Raw genomic sequence first — 19,322 nt, 5'->3', positions numbered from 1 at the left:
TCGACACGGTTTATAAATCAGTATTTTGTAAGCGGAACTTCATCCAAAGCGGAAGAAAGATCCATTCACGCTTTCGTTCATTGTTTGAGATTATGATTTCACTTCGGAAAAGTGAAAGTAGAACAAAGACAATTTCCAATTTTCCTTATGTTCCACTTACGGATTATTTTTCCACAGAATAGAATTTTGTACAAATGTAATCTTTCTGAAAAGCATTAGTTTGCTGAATCTAAGTTGTTGCATACCCAATTGAAAAGTTCTCATTCAGATTTCGTAGCGAAATTTATTCGGTTTTATAAAAATTTGCGCTTTAAGTCAACATTTAGCTTTTACAATTTGTTTCATATTAGATTTTTCAATATTTTAATATTTAAATATCTTAGGAAATGTTAAATGAATGCACTTCTCAACTAAAACATTTAAGAATATTCAAACTGTTCAACTGATCTTTGCTATTTATGGTAAATTAGTAAAATCGATTAAAAAACGAAACAAAATTATTTATTTTGTATTCATTACGATATTTTGTTATAATTATTATTTTATTTATAAATAATGAAGGACGTTCTTTACACTGAAGTTTCATAATCAAGTAAATATCTAGCCTATATTGTAAGTTTGTATTACGAGATTATTTAATTAAAAAGGTTGCTGTTAATATTAACAGCATGTTAAATTTTATAAAATGTATTTTAAATATTCCCTACTAGAAATTTCCAAAATTTGTAGATAATTCTTATTTAATTATGATCAAAATATGATGATTTTTGTTCATTGACCAAGTAAAAACTTTTCTAGCCATTTAAAAAAATATTTTTAAAAGATTATTCTTATATATTATTCAATTTTAACAACATTAGAGAAAGATTTTGTTAACATTTTACTCTCAGTAATAATCATATAGGATAGTACAGCGGAACTTACATAATGGATTTATCATGTTAATAAAATTTAATTTTATCTTCCTAAGTGACAAATTATTTGTATTTCCAACTTTTTAATAAATTTCATTTTTAATTAGTATTTTCTAAAATATTAAATTTATTTTTACTTATGTAATTATGACATAAAATGTAAAATAAAACATACAATTTTCATGTTAAATTAGTATTAAATTATTTGTCAGAAAAATTAACAAAAAAAAAAAAAATTCCAAAAATTTTGAACTGATGATGTTAAAAAAAAATTGCATTAAAACTGGATTTCATTTTATGTATTTTTAACAAAATATATATAACAGATAAGAATTCTTTGTAGATTTAATAAATAAATTTACACCGAATCATCCGAAATTTACTTATAATTTATCTAAGTGATATATACTGCTCTTTGATTAGACAAAACTTAATTTTAAAATTATTTTAACAAACTACAAATAAAATATAATACATTCTGTTAAAACATATATTTAATTATCAAAATAAAATTATTTATAATTTTTTAATTATACAGAATGGTTCTCAGATTAGATTTCATTTTTTCTTTTAGTAAGGTTCAAAATAATATACATAGTTCATTAGATTTATTCAAAAATATTTCAAAATATTTTTGTAATTTTGTCTAAGTATCCTCCCTCTCCAACAAGTAAAACTCCTGAAAGAATGCTTATAAAATCAGAATTTTTCTCCATTAATTAAATATATTAATTTAATTTTTAAATGCCATAAAAGTATTTCAAAGTTAGGCTATTAAGAACATTAAAGCAGTATTTTCTTCTATCTATGTATGTCATCACTTCTCAGATGATGAAATTTGAAGGAAAGGTTAAAGAGGTCATGGAATCTTTTAACATTAAATATATCCAAGTTTTTATTAACATAATAAAGTTTGTTCTTGTATTAATTCAGTTATTTTGTATAAAGTTAAAAAAATAAAAACCCAAAGCATATTTTATTTAATACTTCTGATTAAAAAATAATAATTTTAGAAAAGTTATTCAACTTAAATGATAAAAGTTAATGTTAAGACTTTTTAATTTTATGTGAATAATATAAATAATATATTAAGATTTTATTTAAATATGCAAATTAAAATACATTGAATAATCACTGATCCGAGTCAGTGTTTTCTTTGTGCGTGATGTCTGATTTTGATTTATTCTTTGTTTCGTGCTCATCACCTAGAAATGTATCCGATTTTAATTCATCAGAGGCTTTATCACTTTCATTATTATTCTTGACCTCGGCAGTTTTTTTACCTTCTGCCGGCAAATTGTCTGAGTCATTCTCAATGACAAGGTTTGCTTCTTTTAGAATATTTTCAGGTTTAACTTCTCCAATAGATTCGATATTAATCATGATACCTTCATCATCTTTTGAGGGCAGCAAATGCTGAATTGGACTAAGAACTGAATTTAGATCAATTCTTCCAACTTTGCCCTAAAATAATAAACTGAAATTATATTTTAAGTAATAAATTAAAAAAATAAATAAATAAAATCATTTTTATTGTTGTTCTTTGAAAATAAACATTTTTCATATATTTTCAAATTAAAATAAAATATAAATAATACAAGATTAAAAATTACATAATTTCATTTATATATATATTTTTTTATTTGCTTCAAAAATAATCAGAACTTAAAAATAATTAGCATTACAAATTTAAACAAAGTTGTGTGTAGATTTTCTAAAGATATTCTAAATGAACTTAAAAATATTTTTTTTTACAAGAAAATCAGTGATTACATTACATATAAATAATGTATTATTTGAGTATATACAAGTGATGCTTATTTCTTATGGAAATTAAAAATCTAAGTATAGTTCTTGTGCACAAATCAATAATACTATGTTAATTAAAATAAAGTTTACCATCATTAAAAGTATTTTTGTTCTTTAATTTGTTCCATATTGGTTCAAATATTTCAAACTTATGTGGAAAGAAGCAACAATATTTCTTTCCTCAAATAATATTAAAACCTTATTTTTAGTATAAACTATTTTAATCAATCTGATTAGTCCATTAATGTACAGTACCACCACTCTATCTTTTCATAATGTAGAATTATAATAGTTTTAATTAATAGTTTCTGTTTTTATATATGTTATATCAAAATATATATTTTAATTTAAATTTATTAATATTTTGTTAAAAAAATTAAAATGTTTTTGAAGTTTTTGTCCTTTGTTCTTTTGTTTTTTTAACTGAAAAAATCTTAATGTTTTAAAAATGAAAGTATTTTCAATTAATTTTATTTTAATTAACTTTATATCATTGGTTTATATGCAAGAACTATAATTAGATGCATGGATTGAGATTTCATCAAATAGTTTTTATATATAAATCCTAATACTTCAAAAATATACATTTTAAAATATTCAAAATAAGAATTTAACATAGTGTAATAAATAATTAGATTAATATTCCAAATTAATAAAATTCTGCTAAATCATTTATATTAATAATAAAATAATAATAATCATACAAGCAATTATTTATTGTGTCATCATCACAATGCTGACTGTCATTTTAATCATATTAAAATATATGCTCTCCATCTCAAATCAGTAGTGGTTTGCTTGTACATCATATTTTTCCTTTAACAATAGTCATGCCAGTCATCTATCTAACACCCTTCAAGAAAAAAATTTCTGAACTGAAATAATGTGACTTCCAGTTTGCATTGGATGTTCATATATAGTTAACGGAACCTCCTGCCTAGTGTTGCAACCTTTTCAAAATTGCTGACCCGGATTGCAGATCAGGTTTGTTCGAACAGAAGTTCCTGATGCATGCGCAATGTCATTTTATAATGCAAAGAATAACATGCATGCCGGTTCTAAATCAATTACAGTTAGGGACTAGGGACTTGCATAGGAGTAACGTAAGTAACCCTAAAGTAAGAAAGAACAGGTAGAGATGACTTAGCTCTATTGGATATTGGAGACGCGCACGATTGTATAGTACATGCAAGAAAAAAAAAAAGGTCAACAGGTTGCCCACACGGCGTAAACAGAATTGAACATGGTCCCACATGGCAGAATTGCAGATGAGTTTCAATGAGTGTGAGTTCTTTTGCTATTAAAATAGTGTAAATTTGTAAAAGTATTTGCAAGAACTTTGCTTCATCGTAATTTCACAATTTCTATGAAATTCTCGGACAAAATTAATAGTTTACTTGGGCAGTGAGTCAATTCCCGGACTGTCTGGGTGAAAACTGGACGGGTGGTAACACTATTCCTGCCTCTAAGCTTTCCATATCTGGTCTTGTCTTTCATCTATCTAACTCCTTTCTCAAGATTAAGGAAAGACAGGCAGCAGATGACAATAGTAGGTATGGATGATGAATTCATTTATTTTGAATGGTTTTCCAGCCATGGTGATCAGTGGCTGAAGTACAGTGGCTGGGATGGTGTTTGTTGTCCGTTGTGTGTAAGTGGCAAATGTGTTTGAGTCAGTGCTGCATTTACCACTGGTAACCAAATGAGATTGTGGTAGATTTTTTGAACATGAGACTTTGTTTAATGCATGAACACAGACTGTATTAACCTAGATGCTGTCTGAGCGAGTATTACATTGTAAACATCTAACAACCTTTCTGTCAAATCTGTAACAAATTTTCTGTCTTCTCCACAGAAGTGGTATGCTTATATACCTAAAGCCAGGTGTTTATAGATCAACTATTCCTGATAAGCAGAACAGATGCTATTTAGCAGCTACCCATTCTGAATCAGATGTTGTTTGTAAATCACTTTTTGCTTCAATTCTCCCCATAGACCTTGCTAAAATGGGTGGCCTTATGACCTTACTGAAAACTTGTGCTTCCGAGACAATGGTCTACAGTTCATTAGAATTACTAAGCTGTCTTGCTTGAACAAGGTGGTGACTAGCAAGAGACTAACAAGAGCTAATAACAACTATTGTTGTTATTATTATTATCATCTAAAATTTAATTAAAATAAATTTTATTTTATAATCTAAACATTATTTAATTTAAAAATGAATTAAAATTAAGAAACTATTATATTTATTAAATGAATATTTATCTCTAATTACAATATATCATTTCAACAGCATTAAGAGATAATATGGTTTATGGTTTAAAATATGTATGAACTTCCAACATTTATTTGAAGTATTTATAAAATTAAAAATCAACAAAATTCATAAATTTATATATGATTTGGTACACTATATATTTTCTTTGTTTATTTTTAATTCTTAAATAATTAATCATTTAGTCATTATTTTACTTATAATTGAATGAACTTTATATTTTTCAACGGTTATTTTATATTATAGAATTAGTTTATGTAAGCATTTTATTCTTAATAGCTATTTATTCAAAATTTATTATAAGTGAAGAAACAATAAAAAGTGTTTTTGATTATTTCAAGTTGTAATACATAGAATGGCCATAATTATTTACAGGAAAATACATGCAAAAAAAGAGTAAATAACAAAGACCAATCTTAAAGTGTCATTTTAATCTGTTATTTTAAACATTATGAATAAAGTCAGCTTTTCATCACTTTCAAATTTTACACCTGAAGAATGGGGCACACATTGGGCAAAATACTTTACATTATTAAATAGCCTCTGCAGAAGGAATGTTCCTTGCAGAAAAAATAAATACACTTTTCTTGTGTTTTTGTTATTTTGTTTTATGTATTTTCCTTTAAAAGGCCTGCTAGTAGAAGTTTTTGAACTCAGTTTTTTTGCAAAATCCTTTTCACAATCAGCATACAAATTTTGGTATCAATCTGCTTATTGGTTACAGCCAGAGTGCACTGAGTAGGAAAACTTTAATTAAGACCTGTACATTAAATCAGATCTATAACAATTTTAAAAAATAATTCAGATAAAAGAATAAGATATAATATTGACTCTTATTTTCATAATGTTCAGATTCTTTTGATTTCATAAAATAATACTGTCTAAAATGGAAAATTGCCTATATGCAAAAATCTGAGTGATTTTCTGTGTAAATTTTACCATAAGCCAGAAACCAAACTCATCTAACATAGAAACAGAATAGGTTTTTAGGTATGAGAACTAACTTAACCTGAATAAAATAGAAAGTTAAGATTCCACCTCTAGTCAAATAAGTATAAAATTAAACCAGTATAACAATCACTAATAAAATTTCCACTATGTCACAAAATCAATAAACAGATAAATATTGTTATTAATATTAATCAGTAATTGGGTGTTGTTTTTTTATAAGAATTATCACAGAATAAACACTGAATTTTGAGAGTGGGTTTGAATCTTTTCAGAGAAATGAAGGTTATGCAATGAGTGACAGTTGCCTCTCATCGCNTTTATTTTACATCTAGCACTTTTACAATTATGTTAATACTGTATGTAGAAGTGTTATTTGTAAACAGAAATAATGTGAATATATATTTAAACAAGCAATTATTTATTGTGTCATCATCACAATGCTGACTGTCATTTTAATCATATTAAAATATATGCTCTCCATCTCAAATCAGTAGTGGTTTGCTTGTACATCATATTTTTCCTTTAACAATAGTCATGCCAGTCATCTATCTAACACCCTTCAAGAAAAAAATTTCTGAACTGAAATAATGTGACTTCCAGTTTGCATTGGATGTTCATATATAGTTAACGGAACCTCCTGCCTAGTGTTGCAACCTTTTCAAAATTGCTGACCCGGATTGCAGATCAGGTTTGTTCGAACAGAAGTTCCTGATGCATGCGCAATGTCATTTTATAATGCAAAGAATAACGTGCATGCCGGTTCTAAATCAATTACAGTTAGGGACTAGGGACTTGCATAGGAGTAACGTAAGTAACCCTAAAGTAAGAAAGAACAGGTAGAGATGACTTAGCTCTATTGGATATTGGAGACGCGCACGATTGTATAGTACATGCAAGAAAAAAAAAAAAGGTCAACAGGTTGCCCACACGGCGTAAACAGAATTGAACATGGTCCCACATGGCAGAATTGCAGATGAGTTTCAATGAGTGCGAGTTCTTTTGCTATTAAAATAGTGTAAATTTGTAAAAGTATTTGCAAGAACTTTGCTTCATCGTAATTTCACAATTTCTATGAAATTCTCGGACAAAATTAATAGTTTACTTGGGCAGTGAGTCAATTCCCGGACTGTCTGGGTGAAAACTGGACGGGTGGTAACACTATTCCTGCCTCTAAGCTTTCCATATCTGGTCTTGTCTTTCATCTATCTAACTCCTTTCTCAAGATTAAGGAAAGACAGGCAGCAGATGACAATAGTAGGTATGGATGATGAATTCATTTATTTCTTGAGTACACTTCATCTGTTTGAATGGTTTTCCAGCCATGGTGATCAGTGGCTGAAGTACAGTGGCTGGGATGGTGTTTGTTGTCCGTTGTGTGTAAGTGGCAAATGTGTTTGAGTCAGTGCTGCATTTGCCACTGGTAACCAAATGAGATTGTGGTAGATTTTTTGAACATGAGACTTTGTTTAATGCATGAACACAGACTGTATTAACCTAGATGCTGTCTGAGCGAGTATTACATTGTAAACATCTAACAACCTTTCTGTCAAATCTGTAACAAATTTTCTGTCTTCTCCACAGAAGTGGTATGCTTATATACCTAAAGCCAGGTGTTTATAGATCAACTATTCCTGATAAGCAGAACAGATGCTATTTAGCAGCTACCCATTCTGAATCAGATGTTGTTTGTAAATCACTTTTTGCTTCAATTCTCCCCATAGACCTTGCTAAAATGGGTGGCCTTATGACCTTACTGAAAACTTGTGCTTCCGAGACAATGGTCTACAGTTCATTAGAATTACTAAGCTGTCTTGCTTGAACAAGGTGGTGACTAGCAAGAGACTAACAAGAGCTAATAACAACTATTGTTGTTATTATTATTATCATCTAAAATTTAATTAAAATAAATTTTATTTTATAATCTAAACATTATTTAATTTAAAAATGAATTAAAATTAAGAAACTATTATATTTATTAAATGAATATTTATCTCTAATTACAATATATCATTTCAACAGCATTAAGAGATAATATGGTTTATGGTTTAAAATATGTATGAACTTCCAACATTTATTTGAAGTATTTATAAAATTAAAAATCAACAAAATTCATAAATTTATATATGATTTGGTACACTATATATTTTCTTTGTTTATTTTTAATTCTTAAATAATTAATCATTTAGTCATTATTTTACTTATAATTGAATGAACTTTATATTTTTCAACGGTTATTTTATATTATAGAATTAGTTTATGTAAGCATTTTATTCTTAATAGCTATTTATTCAAAATTTATTATAAGTGAAGAAACAATAAAAAGTGTTTTTGATTATTTCAAGTTGTAATACATAGAATGGCCATAATTATTTACAGGAAAATACATGCAAAAAAAGAGTAAATAACAAAGACCAATCTTAAAGTGTCATTTTAATCTGTTATTTTAAACATTATGAATAAAGTCAGCTTTTCATCACTTTCAAATTTTACACCTGAAGAATGGGGCACACATTGGGCAAAATACTTTACATTATTAAATAGCCTCTGCAGAAGGAATGTTCCTTGCAGAAAAAATAAATACACTTTTCTTGTGTTTTTGTTATTTTGTTTTATGTATTTTCCTGTAAAAGGCCTGCTAGTAGAAGTTTTTGAACTCAGTTTTTTTGCAAAATCCTTTTCACAATCAGCATACAAATTTTGGTATCAATCTGCTTATTGGTTACAGCCAGAGTGCACTGAGTAGGAAAACTTTAATTAAGACCTGTACATTAAATCAGATCTATAACAATTTTAAAAAATAATTCAGATAAAAGAATAAGATATAATATTGACTCTTATTTTCATAATGTTCAGATTCTTTTGATTTCATAAAATAATACTGTCTAAAATGGAAAATTGCCTATATGCAAAAATCTGAGTGATTTTCTGTGTAAATTTTACCATAAGCCAGAAACCAAACTCATCTAACATAGAAACAGAATAGGTTTTTAGGTATGAGAACTAACTTAACCTGAATAAAATAGAAAGTTAAGATTCCACCTCTAGTCAAATAAGTATAAAATTAAACCAGTATAACAATCACTAATAAAATTTCCACTATGTCACAAAATCAATAAACAGATAAATATTGTTATTAATATTAATCAGTAATTGGGTGTTGTTTTTTTATAAGAATTATCACAGAATAAACACTGAATTTTGAGAGTGGGTTTGAATCTTTTCAGAGAAATGAAGGTTATGCAATGAGTGACAGTTGCCTCTCATCGCATAACCGTCATTTCTCACATAACAGACAGAAGATCTTCATTAATGCTAGTCTTTGTTGGAATTAACCAATAACAGAATCAAATTCTTTTAAGAATTGAAAACTTTCAAGAATCTAATGGCTTTCTGAGAACAAGCAACAAATATAAGAGGCTGTCCATAAATGACATTCACACTGGAAGCATGGGCGTAGCCAGGGGGCCTGAGTGAGCATGCCCCCCAGTTAACCTGGTGCCCCACCCCAGAAAATCACAGCCGAAAAAGTGTTGAGCCAATTTGCAAAAAGAGATAAAAGATTGAAGCTGAAAATTCTGAATAAAAAAAAAAAAAAGGTCAACGGCTCCCTGTGCCCAATGTTATGATTAAAGGAAGTTCCATATTTTATGTGTGTTACATTATTGTTGATTCTTATGGAATTTTCAATTTAATAAACAATAATTTGAAATAATTCAATTTTGTGTCAGGTTGGCCTCTACTAGGCTCCCCGATAATAAAACTCTGGCTATGCCCATGACTGGAAGGGAGAGGGATTGAGCTTCAGTGGATGTCCATTTATCTCATTCAGATGGAGCATTAGCAAAGCTTCTTCTATTGGCTTACAGAATTGCATTTGTTCTCAAAATTGAATTGATCACACCGGTTACAGGTTCTAAGAGTGCAGTTTTTAACACATCCCGGTGTTGTGCAGTGTAGTGTAGTATTTAATTGATCTATTTTGACTAAACTTTGCTATTTTCCATTAATTGCAATGAGGAATCCAAAAATATAATGTGGGTCCATGACTGTTTTATATACAAAGGAGTTAAACTGACAATGTTCATGCTCTCTAATACGACTGTGCATACCTGATGAAATTTAGGCCTAGGAATCAAAAATAAAAACAGCATTGAGTGCACCTAATGGAGAATAGCTGCAAAAAAAATGAAAAAAAACACAAAAACAAAGCAACCAATGGAGATTGCTTTGTTTTTGTGCTTAATCAATGGAGATTGAGGCAGAGCTGGAAACAAAGAAGCAATCCTTGCACTTATTAGGTACAGAAGAGTCAATCCTTTACCTGACATTTGCAAAGCAATTCAGAGAAGCAATCCAAGAACAAAGCAATCTCCATTGATTACTTTGTTTTTGGAATGCTTCTCTGACAGGTATAAGGATAGCCTGTTTTGTGGTGGCAAGTGCAAAGTTCGCCTGTCCGTGAATGTCAGGTAAAGGATTGACTCTTCTGTACCTAATAAGTGCAAGGATTGCTTCTTTGTTTCCAACTCTGCCTCAATTCTATCTCAATACATCAAAGTTGCATGATGTTCTAGTTAAATTTCATTGGGATGCAATTTGAAAAAATTGTAGACCTATAAATTTCCACTGTTGTCTGTCCTTCCTTAATCTCAAAAACAGTGTTAGATAATGAAATTCAAAACCAGATTTGGAAAGCTTAGGGGCGGGAGACCCTGATTAACTATAAATATACATCTGATACAAAACAGAAGTCAGGTTATTTCAATTAAAAAATTTTTGCCTAAAAGGTGTTAGAGAGATGACCAGCACAGCTCTGTTGCTAACAGAAAAGTATGATGTACAGGGGCAAGACACTACAGTACTAATTTGAGGTAGAGAGCATATACAGATATCCCTTGTATAACAAAGTAGTTATGTTACAAAAAAATGTTGTATTATGCAAATCTGTGCTATACAAAACAGAGGACTAATGCAAAACATGGGGTTAGGTTCCAAAAGTTAGCAAAGTATACTATTCTTTTTCATAATTAAGAAAAATATGTTTATTAAAACCATTAATAGTTTATTTCCAATCAATAATTNCATGTGATGCCGAAAATGGATGTCATTAATGTCAGAGAGGAATTAGTGACTAATAGTTCACGAGAAGGGGTGAATCATTACATGAAAGTATGTGCATTTTGTCATATATATATATTGATAAAAACCGAAAGTACAAAATAGCAAATTGTACGAAAGTAGAGGACCACCTTATGCTTTTTGGCAATTATCTTAAAAAATTTTTATGGACAATGAAATAAAAATATGTTATTAATTAAAAATTTGTTCTAGCTGGTCACGTATGTCCAGTCATACTGAGCGACTTTTCTCCAGAATTTGTATTTGAATACCAAATTGTTCGAGTACTGAGATACTGCCATATTTCATTTGTCATTTTACGAATGATTGCTTACCTACAGTTAAAAAAAGTTTAATAACACTTACATAAAAATGTTTAAATAAACTATACTAAATACAAAGATTAATCTGTAAAAAGAAAACACAATGACAGTCTTAAGGGCTGAAGTCTGAAAGCAATGACAATGACATCTGGTTTATAGGAAAGTTAGGATAAGGAAGAAAAAAATTGCACTATCAGTTTTCAATAAAGAAAACCTGATAAAAGACACAAAATAATTTGAAAATTTCAATATTCTAAAATCTAGGCAAATTTGAGACAACATGTGTGCTTACTTGAATAAAAAAAGAAAAAGTTGATATTACTCTTCGCCAAGAGTGCGGTGTAGTGAAAGGACTTATAATGCAGTGCTTACTAGGGCGTGATTTCGCCAAGAACCATGGATTAAAAATGGATTTCCAAAATTTGACAATTTCCTTGGAAGTACCTCAACCAAGAGAGCAAAATTCACCTAAGTGGGATGAACTCCAAACCACTTTGAGTGGTGAAAGGTTAGTAACTTTGAAAAACATATTATTACAATACCCGCAACTATTTACAGACAAGCCGGGACTAACCAATATGATAGAACATGAAATCATCACTGACAAGGCAACACCAGTGTGTGAACGTCCATACAAATACTCGGACATGAAACTAAAGGAAATGAACCGCCAGATAGCGGAAATGTTACAGGATGGAATAATTCAACCATCAAACTCTCCGTGGGCCTCACCAGTTGTCATGGTTAAGAAGAAAACGGACGACTGGAGATTATGTATTGACTATAGAAAATTAAATCAGGTAACAGTGACTGACAAATACCCTTTACCGATTATTTCAGAACTACTGACTTTGCTTAAGGAAGCAAACTTTATAACTACATTGGACTTATCTTCTGGATATTGGCAAGTGCCATTAAAAGAACAAAACAAACTGAAAACTAGTTTCATTATGAATAGTGGCTTGTATGAATTCCTGGTCATGCCTTTCGGTCCAAAGAATGCACCAGCGACCTTCCAAAGGCTAATGAACAAAGTCCTAAAAGAAGAAAAAGGAAGGTATTGTCAAGTTTATTTAGATGATATTATAATCTATTCATCCACTTTTACAGAACACATAGAACACTTAACTACTGTGTTCGAGAGATCGGCAGCTGCAGGATTAACCATTAAATTGGCTAAGAGTCACTTTTGTCCCCAGATGTTCATTACCTGGGGTTCAAAGTCAGCAATAAAGACATTGCAACAGAAGATGAAAAAGTAAGGGCCGTTTGAGAGTTTCCAATGCCCAGAAATACGAAGGATCTTAGCACCTTTTTAGGAATGTGCAGCTGGTACTGTAGATTCATACCTAACTACGCAACCATCACTGAACCATTGTATCAATTATGGTGGAAGCAGAAACAATGGGTGTGGACGGAAGAATGCTGTCAAGCCTTTGAAAACCTAAAAAGTAAGTTAATAACAGCTTTTGCAGCTTCCTAGGCCAGGTGTGCCTTATATGTTATACACAGACACTAGCACTGTAGGACTGGAAGGAGTGCTTTGCCAGGAGAAAGTCATTGCATACACTAGCCATACATTAAACACGGCCGAGAGAAACTATACGGCTACAGAACTTGTGTGTCTAGCTGTTGTGTGGGCTATAGAGAAGTTCAAGGTTTACCTAGACAAAACAGAATTTACCATCGTAACGGACCATTCTTCATTACAATGGCTCCATAGTTCTGCGTCCCTCTCAGGTAGGTTAATGAGATGGGCTTTGAGATTACAGGAATTTAGTTTCCATATACAACATACAAGTGGAAAGGAGAATCAATTGCCAGACACCTTGTCCCGACGTCCATTGAAAGACCTAAAGCCAAGTAGAGTCGGACATAGTCGCAAAACTGTTAGCGGTAACCAGTGCTGGCCCGAGGCAAGTTTTAGGATGGAGCAAGATCCTATTATGGCGCCCCCCTTGGTTGCCCCTAATTTATACCCTTTAATTTTCTTTACCACTGAGGCGCCCCCTAGGACTTAGTGCCTGGAGTGGCTGCTCCGTTCGCCCTATGGTAGAGCCGGCTCTGGCGGTAACTACCTTTGAATGAGAGGAAAACCTTATAGACACTCAACAAACTGATTCAGAGTGGAGTGGACTATACAATTACTTAGCAACTGGGAACTTACTGAATGACCCAGCCATGTCAGCAGAAATAGTAGGTAAGTCATCCCATTTCCGGCTAGTAAATGATGTTTTGTATTTTAGCCAGAAAACCGATGATACTGGAAGTTATAGACCAGTAATTCCATACGAATTAAGAAATGACATACTACGAGAGCTACATGATCATCCAACCGCTGGCCACTTAGGTGTGAGAAAGACCACTAAAAAGATTCAACAGCGTTGCTATTGGCCCGGAATGAGGAAAGACATTAAGGACTATGTACTGGGGTGCCATACATGCCAGATAACAAAGTTCGACCAGAAGAAAACGGCCAAACTAATGCAAGTCCCTGAGGTAATGGAACCAGGGGAGAAAGTAGGAGTAGACATTATGGGACCCTATCCTAGGTCCAACAAAGGTAATCAGTATCTTCTTGTTATGGTTGATTACTTCAGTAAATGGGTCGAAATTTTTCCACTGTGGAAGATTAATGCAGAAAACGTTTAAACTGTTTGTATAATGAATACTTTTGCAGGTATGGCATGCCTAAAAAGTTAATATCTGATAATGGGCCACAATTCATTTCTCACCTCCTAGCGGAAGTTTGTGACCGCACCAGAATTAAGCATATTCTGATGACGCCATATCATCCTCAGTCAAATTTTATGGAAAGAGTAAACCGCACCTCAGGTAGGATGATTGCGGCATACATTGAACGGAACCATAAAGAATGGGACACCCATATACCAGAGTTAGTGCTGACACTACGAACTACAGAGCAGAATTCTACAAAATATATGCCAGCTCAATTACATCTCCAGAGAGAGATTGTACTCCTGTGGGACTGCCTAATGTCTTATCCAAGTTGCCCTATGACCATTAGAGAAAAATGGGCAGAATTGCAACAGATACAAAAACAAGCCAGAGACAACGTGCAAACTGCACAACAAAAACAGAGAAGGGCTTACAATTTGAGAAGGCGGCCAGATACATTCAAGGTGGGTTCATTAGTAGTCTTAAAAATTCACCTGATTTCTTCTTCTAGCCGATGCTTCAGTGCTAAATTGGCACCTAAGTGGTCAGGACCTTACGAGATCGCTAAGATTATCTTGCCAGTAGTCTACGAGATAAAAGATTCCCACACTGGGGGCCAGCCATGGACATCAACACATTGCAAATCTCAAGCGATATAAACTGTTCCCAAGGAAAACTATACTAACACCACTACTACAAACCAATAGGGGCAATGATAGAGGATCACGCTCCATTACGGGATTGTCGCTGGATCAGGCAACACCCTCGCCACCCAGAGCAAGACCATCTGGAGTCATCCAACGACGATTGTGACCAATACAACAAGTGAATTACCAACAACTCGCAGGTCTCACCAGGAAGCCGAGGTCTCGAAGATAAAGAAGGATGCTGTAGGCAAATATAATTTTCTTTGCAGATGGTCTTAGACCAAACTAATTGTAATCCAAGGAACCCTAGAGAGGAAAAGAAATTTTGGCTAAACGGGGGAATAAAAAAAATAAAAATAACTAAAAATAATGCTTGGACTTGGTCCCTTACACATTGTTGATAATTACAGAGATTGAAGTTAATGAATAACAAGAGTATTAAAGTTTCTTAAGAAATCAGATCACAGAACAACTTGGTCTCTGTATTACTGTAATTCAACCAGAAATGCCTAGAAAAGACAGATTCTTTGTATTTTTTAATTATTGTGTTCATTGTCATGTGAGCTCATAAGGATTGCATTCCAAAGTATTTGAATTCCTAGCACAAGGTTTTGGAAATGAGAACTTCAAAGAATCAAATACAAGTAGTCTTCAATTCTTACATTCAAATATTCCCCTCTCTAGTTGGAATCACTTTGGATTAATTTTGATTAAACCTAGTAATAAAATTTTTATGTTTGCAAAAGTGATTTTACCACAGTGCCAAATGAGTGCCAGATTTCATCATGCTATACTAATGCTACTAATTACTACTTAAATGTCAAGTAATTTGGCCTAGAGTTTGATCTGCACAACAAGCAGGAGTTGCAGATTTGAGTCCCATTTTGGGCTGATTCTTTTCTTCACAGAACCTTATAAATTAATTAATAAATATTAATTTAATTATAATTATTAAATTTATCAAGAGATGATAATGGCTAATGTCTAGCTCTAGGCCAAATTACCTGACATTTAATTAGTAATTAATATAGTCTGATGCAATCCAGCAATCGTTTGACATTAATCTATCAATTGGGTTAATGGATGTTTACATTTAATTTTATTATAAAAATGAAGGTAACTATGTGACATTTATCTGGCATAATACATTATGTATTATTGCTGATTTAATAATTCTCTGGTAAGAATCTGTATCAATCAATTCAAATCTTTCTCATTATTACATATTTTATCAAATATTTTTACAAGTTAACAAATATTCAAATAATATATTAGTCAATGATCAGAATCTTAGCATTTAAAAATGAGCAATTTCTAATTAATTGGCTGATACATGGAATCTTATTTCTACAATAATTTCTTTATTCTTATGTAAATATTGACTGAATGACAAATTAATTATCTGTCTTATAAATAAATAAAATATTATTTATAATAAAAATTTTATATTACATTATTAATTTTCTTGTATACATTGTTGAATTATTAGTTTGCAGTAATTTCTTTTAAGTATTATACATGAAAATGAGTAATGGCTATCTAACTTTCACATACTAAGAAAATATTGTAATTTAAACTCAGTCATGAGCAACTTGTGGCCTGAATGCAGCCCTTGAGATGCTAAGTTGCAACCCTGAAGCTTTGCCGACATAACTTTATTTTCTTGTTTTTTTTGCCTCATGCCATTATGCACTTCTAATTAAGCTCATATTAATGAAAAGAACATTTAAATAAACTTGACAAGTGAAAAGATAAGAATAAAATATGTATTATTAGTCTGTATATCATCAGCATATGTTACTTTAGTACCTAGTGTACAGGAATATCAAGTATGTTGATATTCAGCAGACTCAAAAGCCTCAACTCCATAAGAAAAATGCATGCAGCCAACTGGAAATCTATGCAATTCACTTGTGGCTTGCACCCAGCAAAGGTTACTCATCACTGGCTTAGAACATCAAGGATTTGCAAGCTTTACACTTATCAACCCCTTCCTAACACTAGATTTAATTTGCTGACTCCTTTTTATATTAATATGAAATAATAATAAATTATGAATAGAAAGAATTTTTATTATTAAAAAAATCAAGTAAGAATTAATATTTTTTATTAAATGTAAAAAATCAAACATCAAAATTTTGTGTTTTAATTTAATAAAATTTAAAGATATATCAATTATTATTATATTTAAAAATATAAAAATAAATTTGTCCTTCATCCACATATAAATCTTATCAACAACTTCCTAACAGATTGATTACCCTGTTGGAAATTACTAACAACCATATTGGCAGCATCTAGTTTAAACTAATTATGTTACATTATTTGTATTATAAGTGTTTTAAATTTGTTTAACATTTACATTATTTTATGCTATGTTGTGCTTAAAAGTGTTTAACAATAACTGTTTTATATTTGTATATACAAATTTAAACACTTATTATATTTATTAGTCTTAATTTTTATGGTGAAACAATTTCTCTGCAATAAACAACCTACTTGGAAAGAAATCTCTCTCTCTTATACATTCAAAAATTTGAATGTATAAGAGAGAGAGATTTCTGATTTTTATATATTTCGAAATATAGTAACAATGTATAGCATACATATATTGAATAATAATTTTCTCATTAAATATTTTCAAAACTTTTTGGATAAAAATGATTTTTTTTATTAAAAATAACAGACACATTTTGATTTGTTAATGTACATGCTAAGCTTACATACAAAATATAATTGTACCAAAGTAATTTTTTACAATCAGATTTCAACCAGAGAAAGTCTAGGAAATATCTGCATTAACCTGTATATACTATTTATTAGGTATATTTATATAGAGAGTGTCCCAAATAATCTGACCCAGCCATTATCTTGTTTATTATTGATTGAATGAAATTTGAACTAAAATTACATCCTATATTTTGCCTAAATTTTCAGAATACCAGTTTGAAAATGAGATCACATTTTTAATTTTCAAATATTTTTCCAACTTAAAAAAACTGAATACTTTTTTAAAATCAATGAGGCAGTTATTTCCCATCACTTATTTAATCTAAAATTGTCAAAGAAAAGTCAAAGGATTGCATCACATAAGTATACAAATCAACTACAATGCTTTAATACATTCTGTTTCTATATGTATTGCATATAAAAACACATACAATAGCAAAAATAGAGAAATAAATTTTATAATAGCTAAGCAACTGTTTTTAAATTTCTAAAATTATATTATGTAGCATTTTAAAATACTTTTTATAATAGTCAGTTTTGGGGCTTACAGAGTATAACAAGATAAAGCATAGAGATATAATGAGAAAAGACAATGTTATATTATTTACAAAAATAAAAATGCATTATTACTTGTATATGATCATAATTTAAAATGAATAATCAAAAACTAAATCATATATCCTATAAAAATCATAATGCTTTTTTGAAAATATCAAAATTTCAATGTTAATACAGTCGACCACCTTTAACATGGGTTCCTATAGTTCGGATTCCTATATCACAACAAAAAAATTGCGACAGTATTCGTACAAACATGCTAAAAAAAACTCGTATAATTCGGTAAAATGTCATCCCCGACTCGTGTCACAACAGGATTGGTCGAATCTAGACCAATAGCAAATATTGCACAAACCGTTGAGTTTAAATGAGCAGTGGACCTACTAAAAACCATTTATTATTTAGTGTTCATAAAAATTATATTTATATTAATGATGTCTCCAAAGTTCAGCAAAGTTTTTGCAGAAAAATAATTTATCAGGAAGCACGCGAGAGCCATTCGATGCACTGCTCCACGACAAAAACATGCTTAAACAATGGCGTTGTTGAATGGTGCACACTTGGTAAGTAATCCTACAATTTTTTGTTTATATCATAGTTTATATGGATTATTCCCAAAAAATTATACGTATTTTGGAAATGTTGAGTCGAATTAGTCTAGAATTGATTAATTTTATGGAAGAAACCTTTCAAACAGCCGTAGTCCGTAAACTGCATACATGCCGGGCTGTGATTGGCTGGACTCATAGAAAATGGATTCATAAAAACCGGAATGTATCTACCGTGTTATGGGGGGAGTCAACTGTATAAATTCAAAAAAACAAAATCTACTAACTTAACCCATTTGTTATTTATACTGATTTATTCTGAATCAGCCTTTATAGGATTTTAAATATAATAATTTTAGCTTTTCTGACTAAAATTACATTTAGCAAAAACATTTTCAAAATCCATATATTTTGCATAGTCTTGATGCATGTTTTAAGATATTTAATAAGACTTTAAATCTTTAACTTTTATAACACTTCATATTTTTTGATACATCCATTCTCATTCAAATACTGTAGATTAAATTTTTCATTATGTGTTCTGTATTGTCTTGTATTCTGCATTCCTTCAAACTAAGATTAAATAAATACAAAGAAAAATTTTATTAGCAGTTGAAGTAATCTCATAGCTCTACAAATTACAATATTACATAAATTTTAAAGTATATTTCAACAATAATAAATATAATCACACTTTCAAACCGATATTTCAAAAATCCAAATAAAACATGCTTTATAAACATTACTTCTTTTTATACAGTTCAAATAAA

At 30.4% G+C, this 19,322-nt stretch overlaps 1 protein-coding gene across 1 annotated transcript in view; it reads right to left on the bottom strand.

Moving 5' to 3' along the window:
- Positions 1-1,943: 1,943 nt before the first annotated feature.
- LOC111625881 (conserved oligomeric Golgi complex subunit 8-like) overlaps positions 1,944-19,322 on the bottom strand; it is a 97,922-nt gene continuing 80,543 nt past the window's right edge. Inside the window, exon 9 of the mRNA XM_023369134.1 lies at positions 1,944-2,378. Coding sequence (XP_023224902.1) covers positions 2,046-2,378 — 333 coding nt within the window. The 3' untranslated portion in view covers positions 1,944-2,045. The remainder of the gene's footprint in view (positions 2,379-19,322) is intronic.

The sequence above is a fragment of the Centruroides sculpturatus genome, unplaced genomic scaffold, assembly GCF_000671375.1.
Source record: "Centruroides sculpturatus isolate CEXI.00-Female unplaced genomic scaffold, Cexi_2.0 scaffold181, whole genome shotgun sequence".
Lineage (NCBI taxonomy): Eukaryota > Metazoa > Arthropoda > Arachnida > Scorpiones > Buthidae > Centruroides > Centruroides sculpturatus.
The sequence above is the reverse complement of the archived record's forward strand: the minus strand, read 5'-3'. Positions and strand labels throughout refer to the sequence as shown.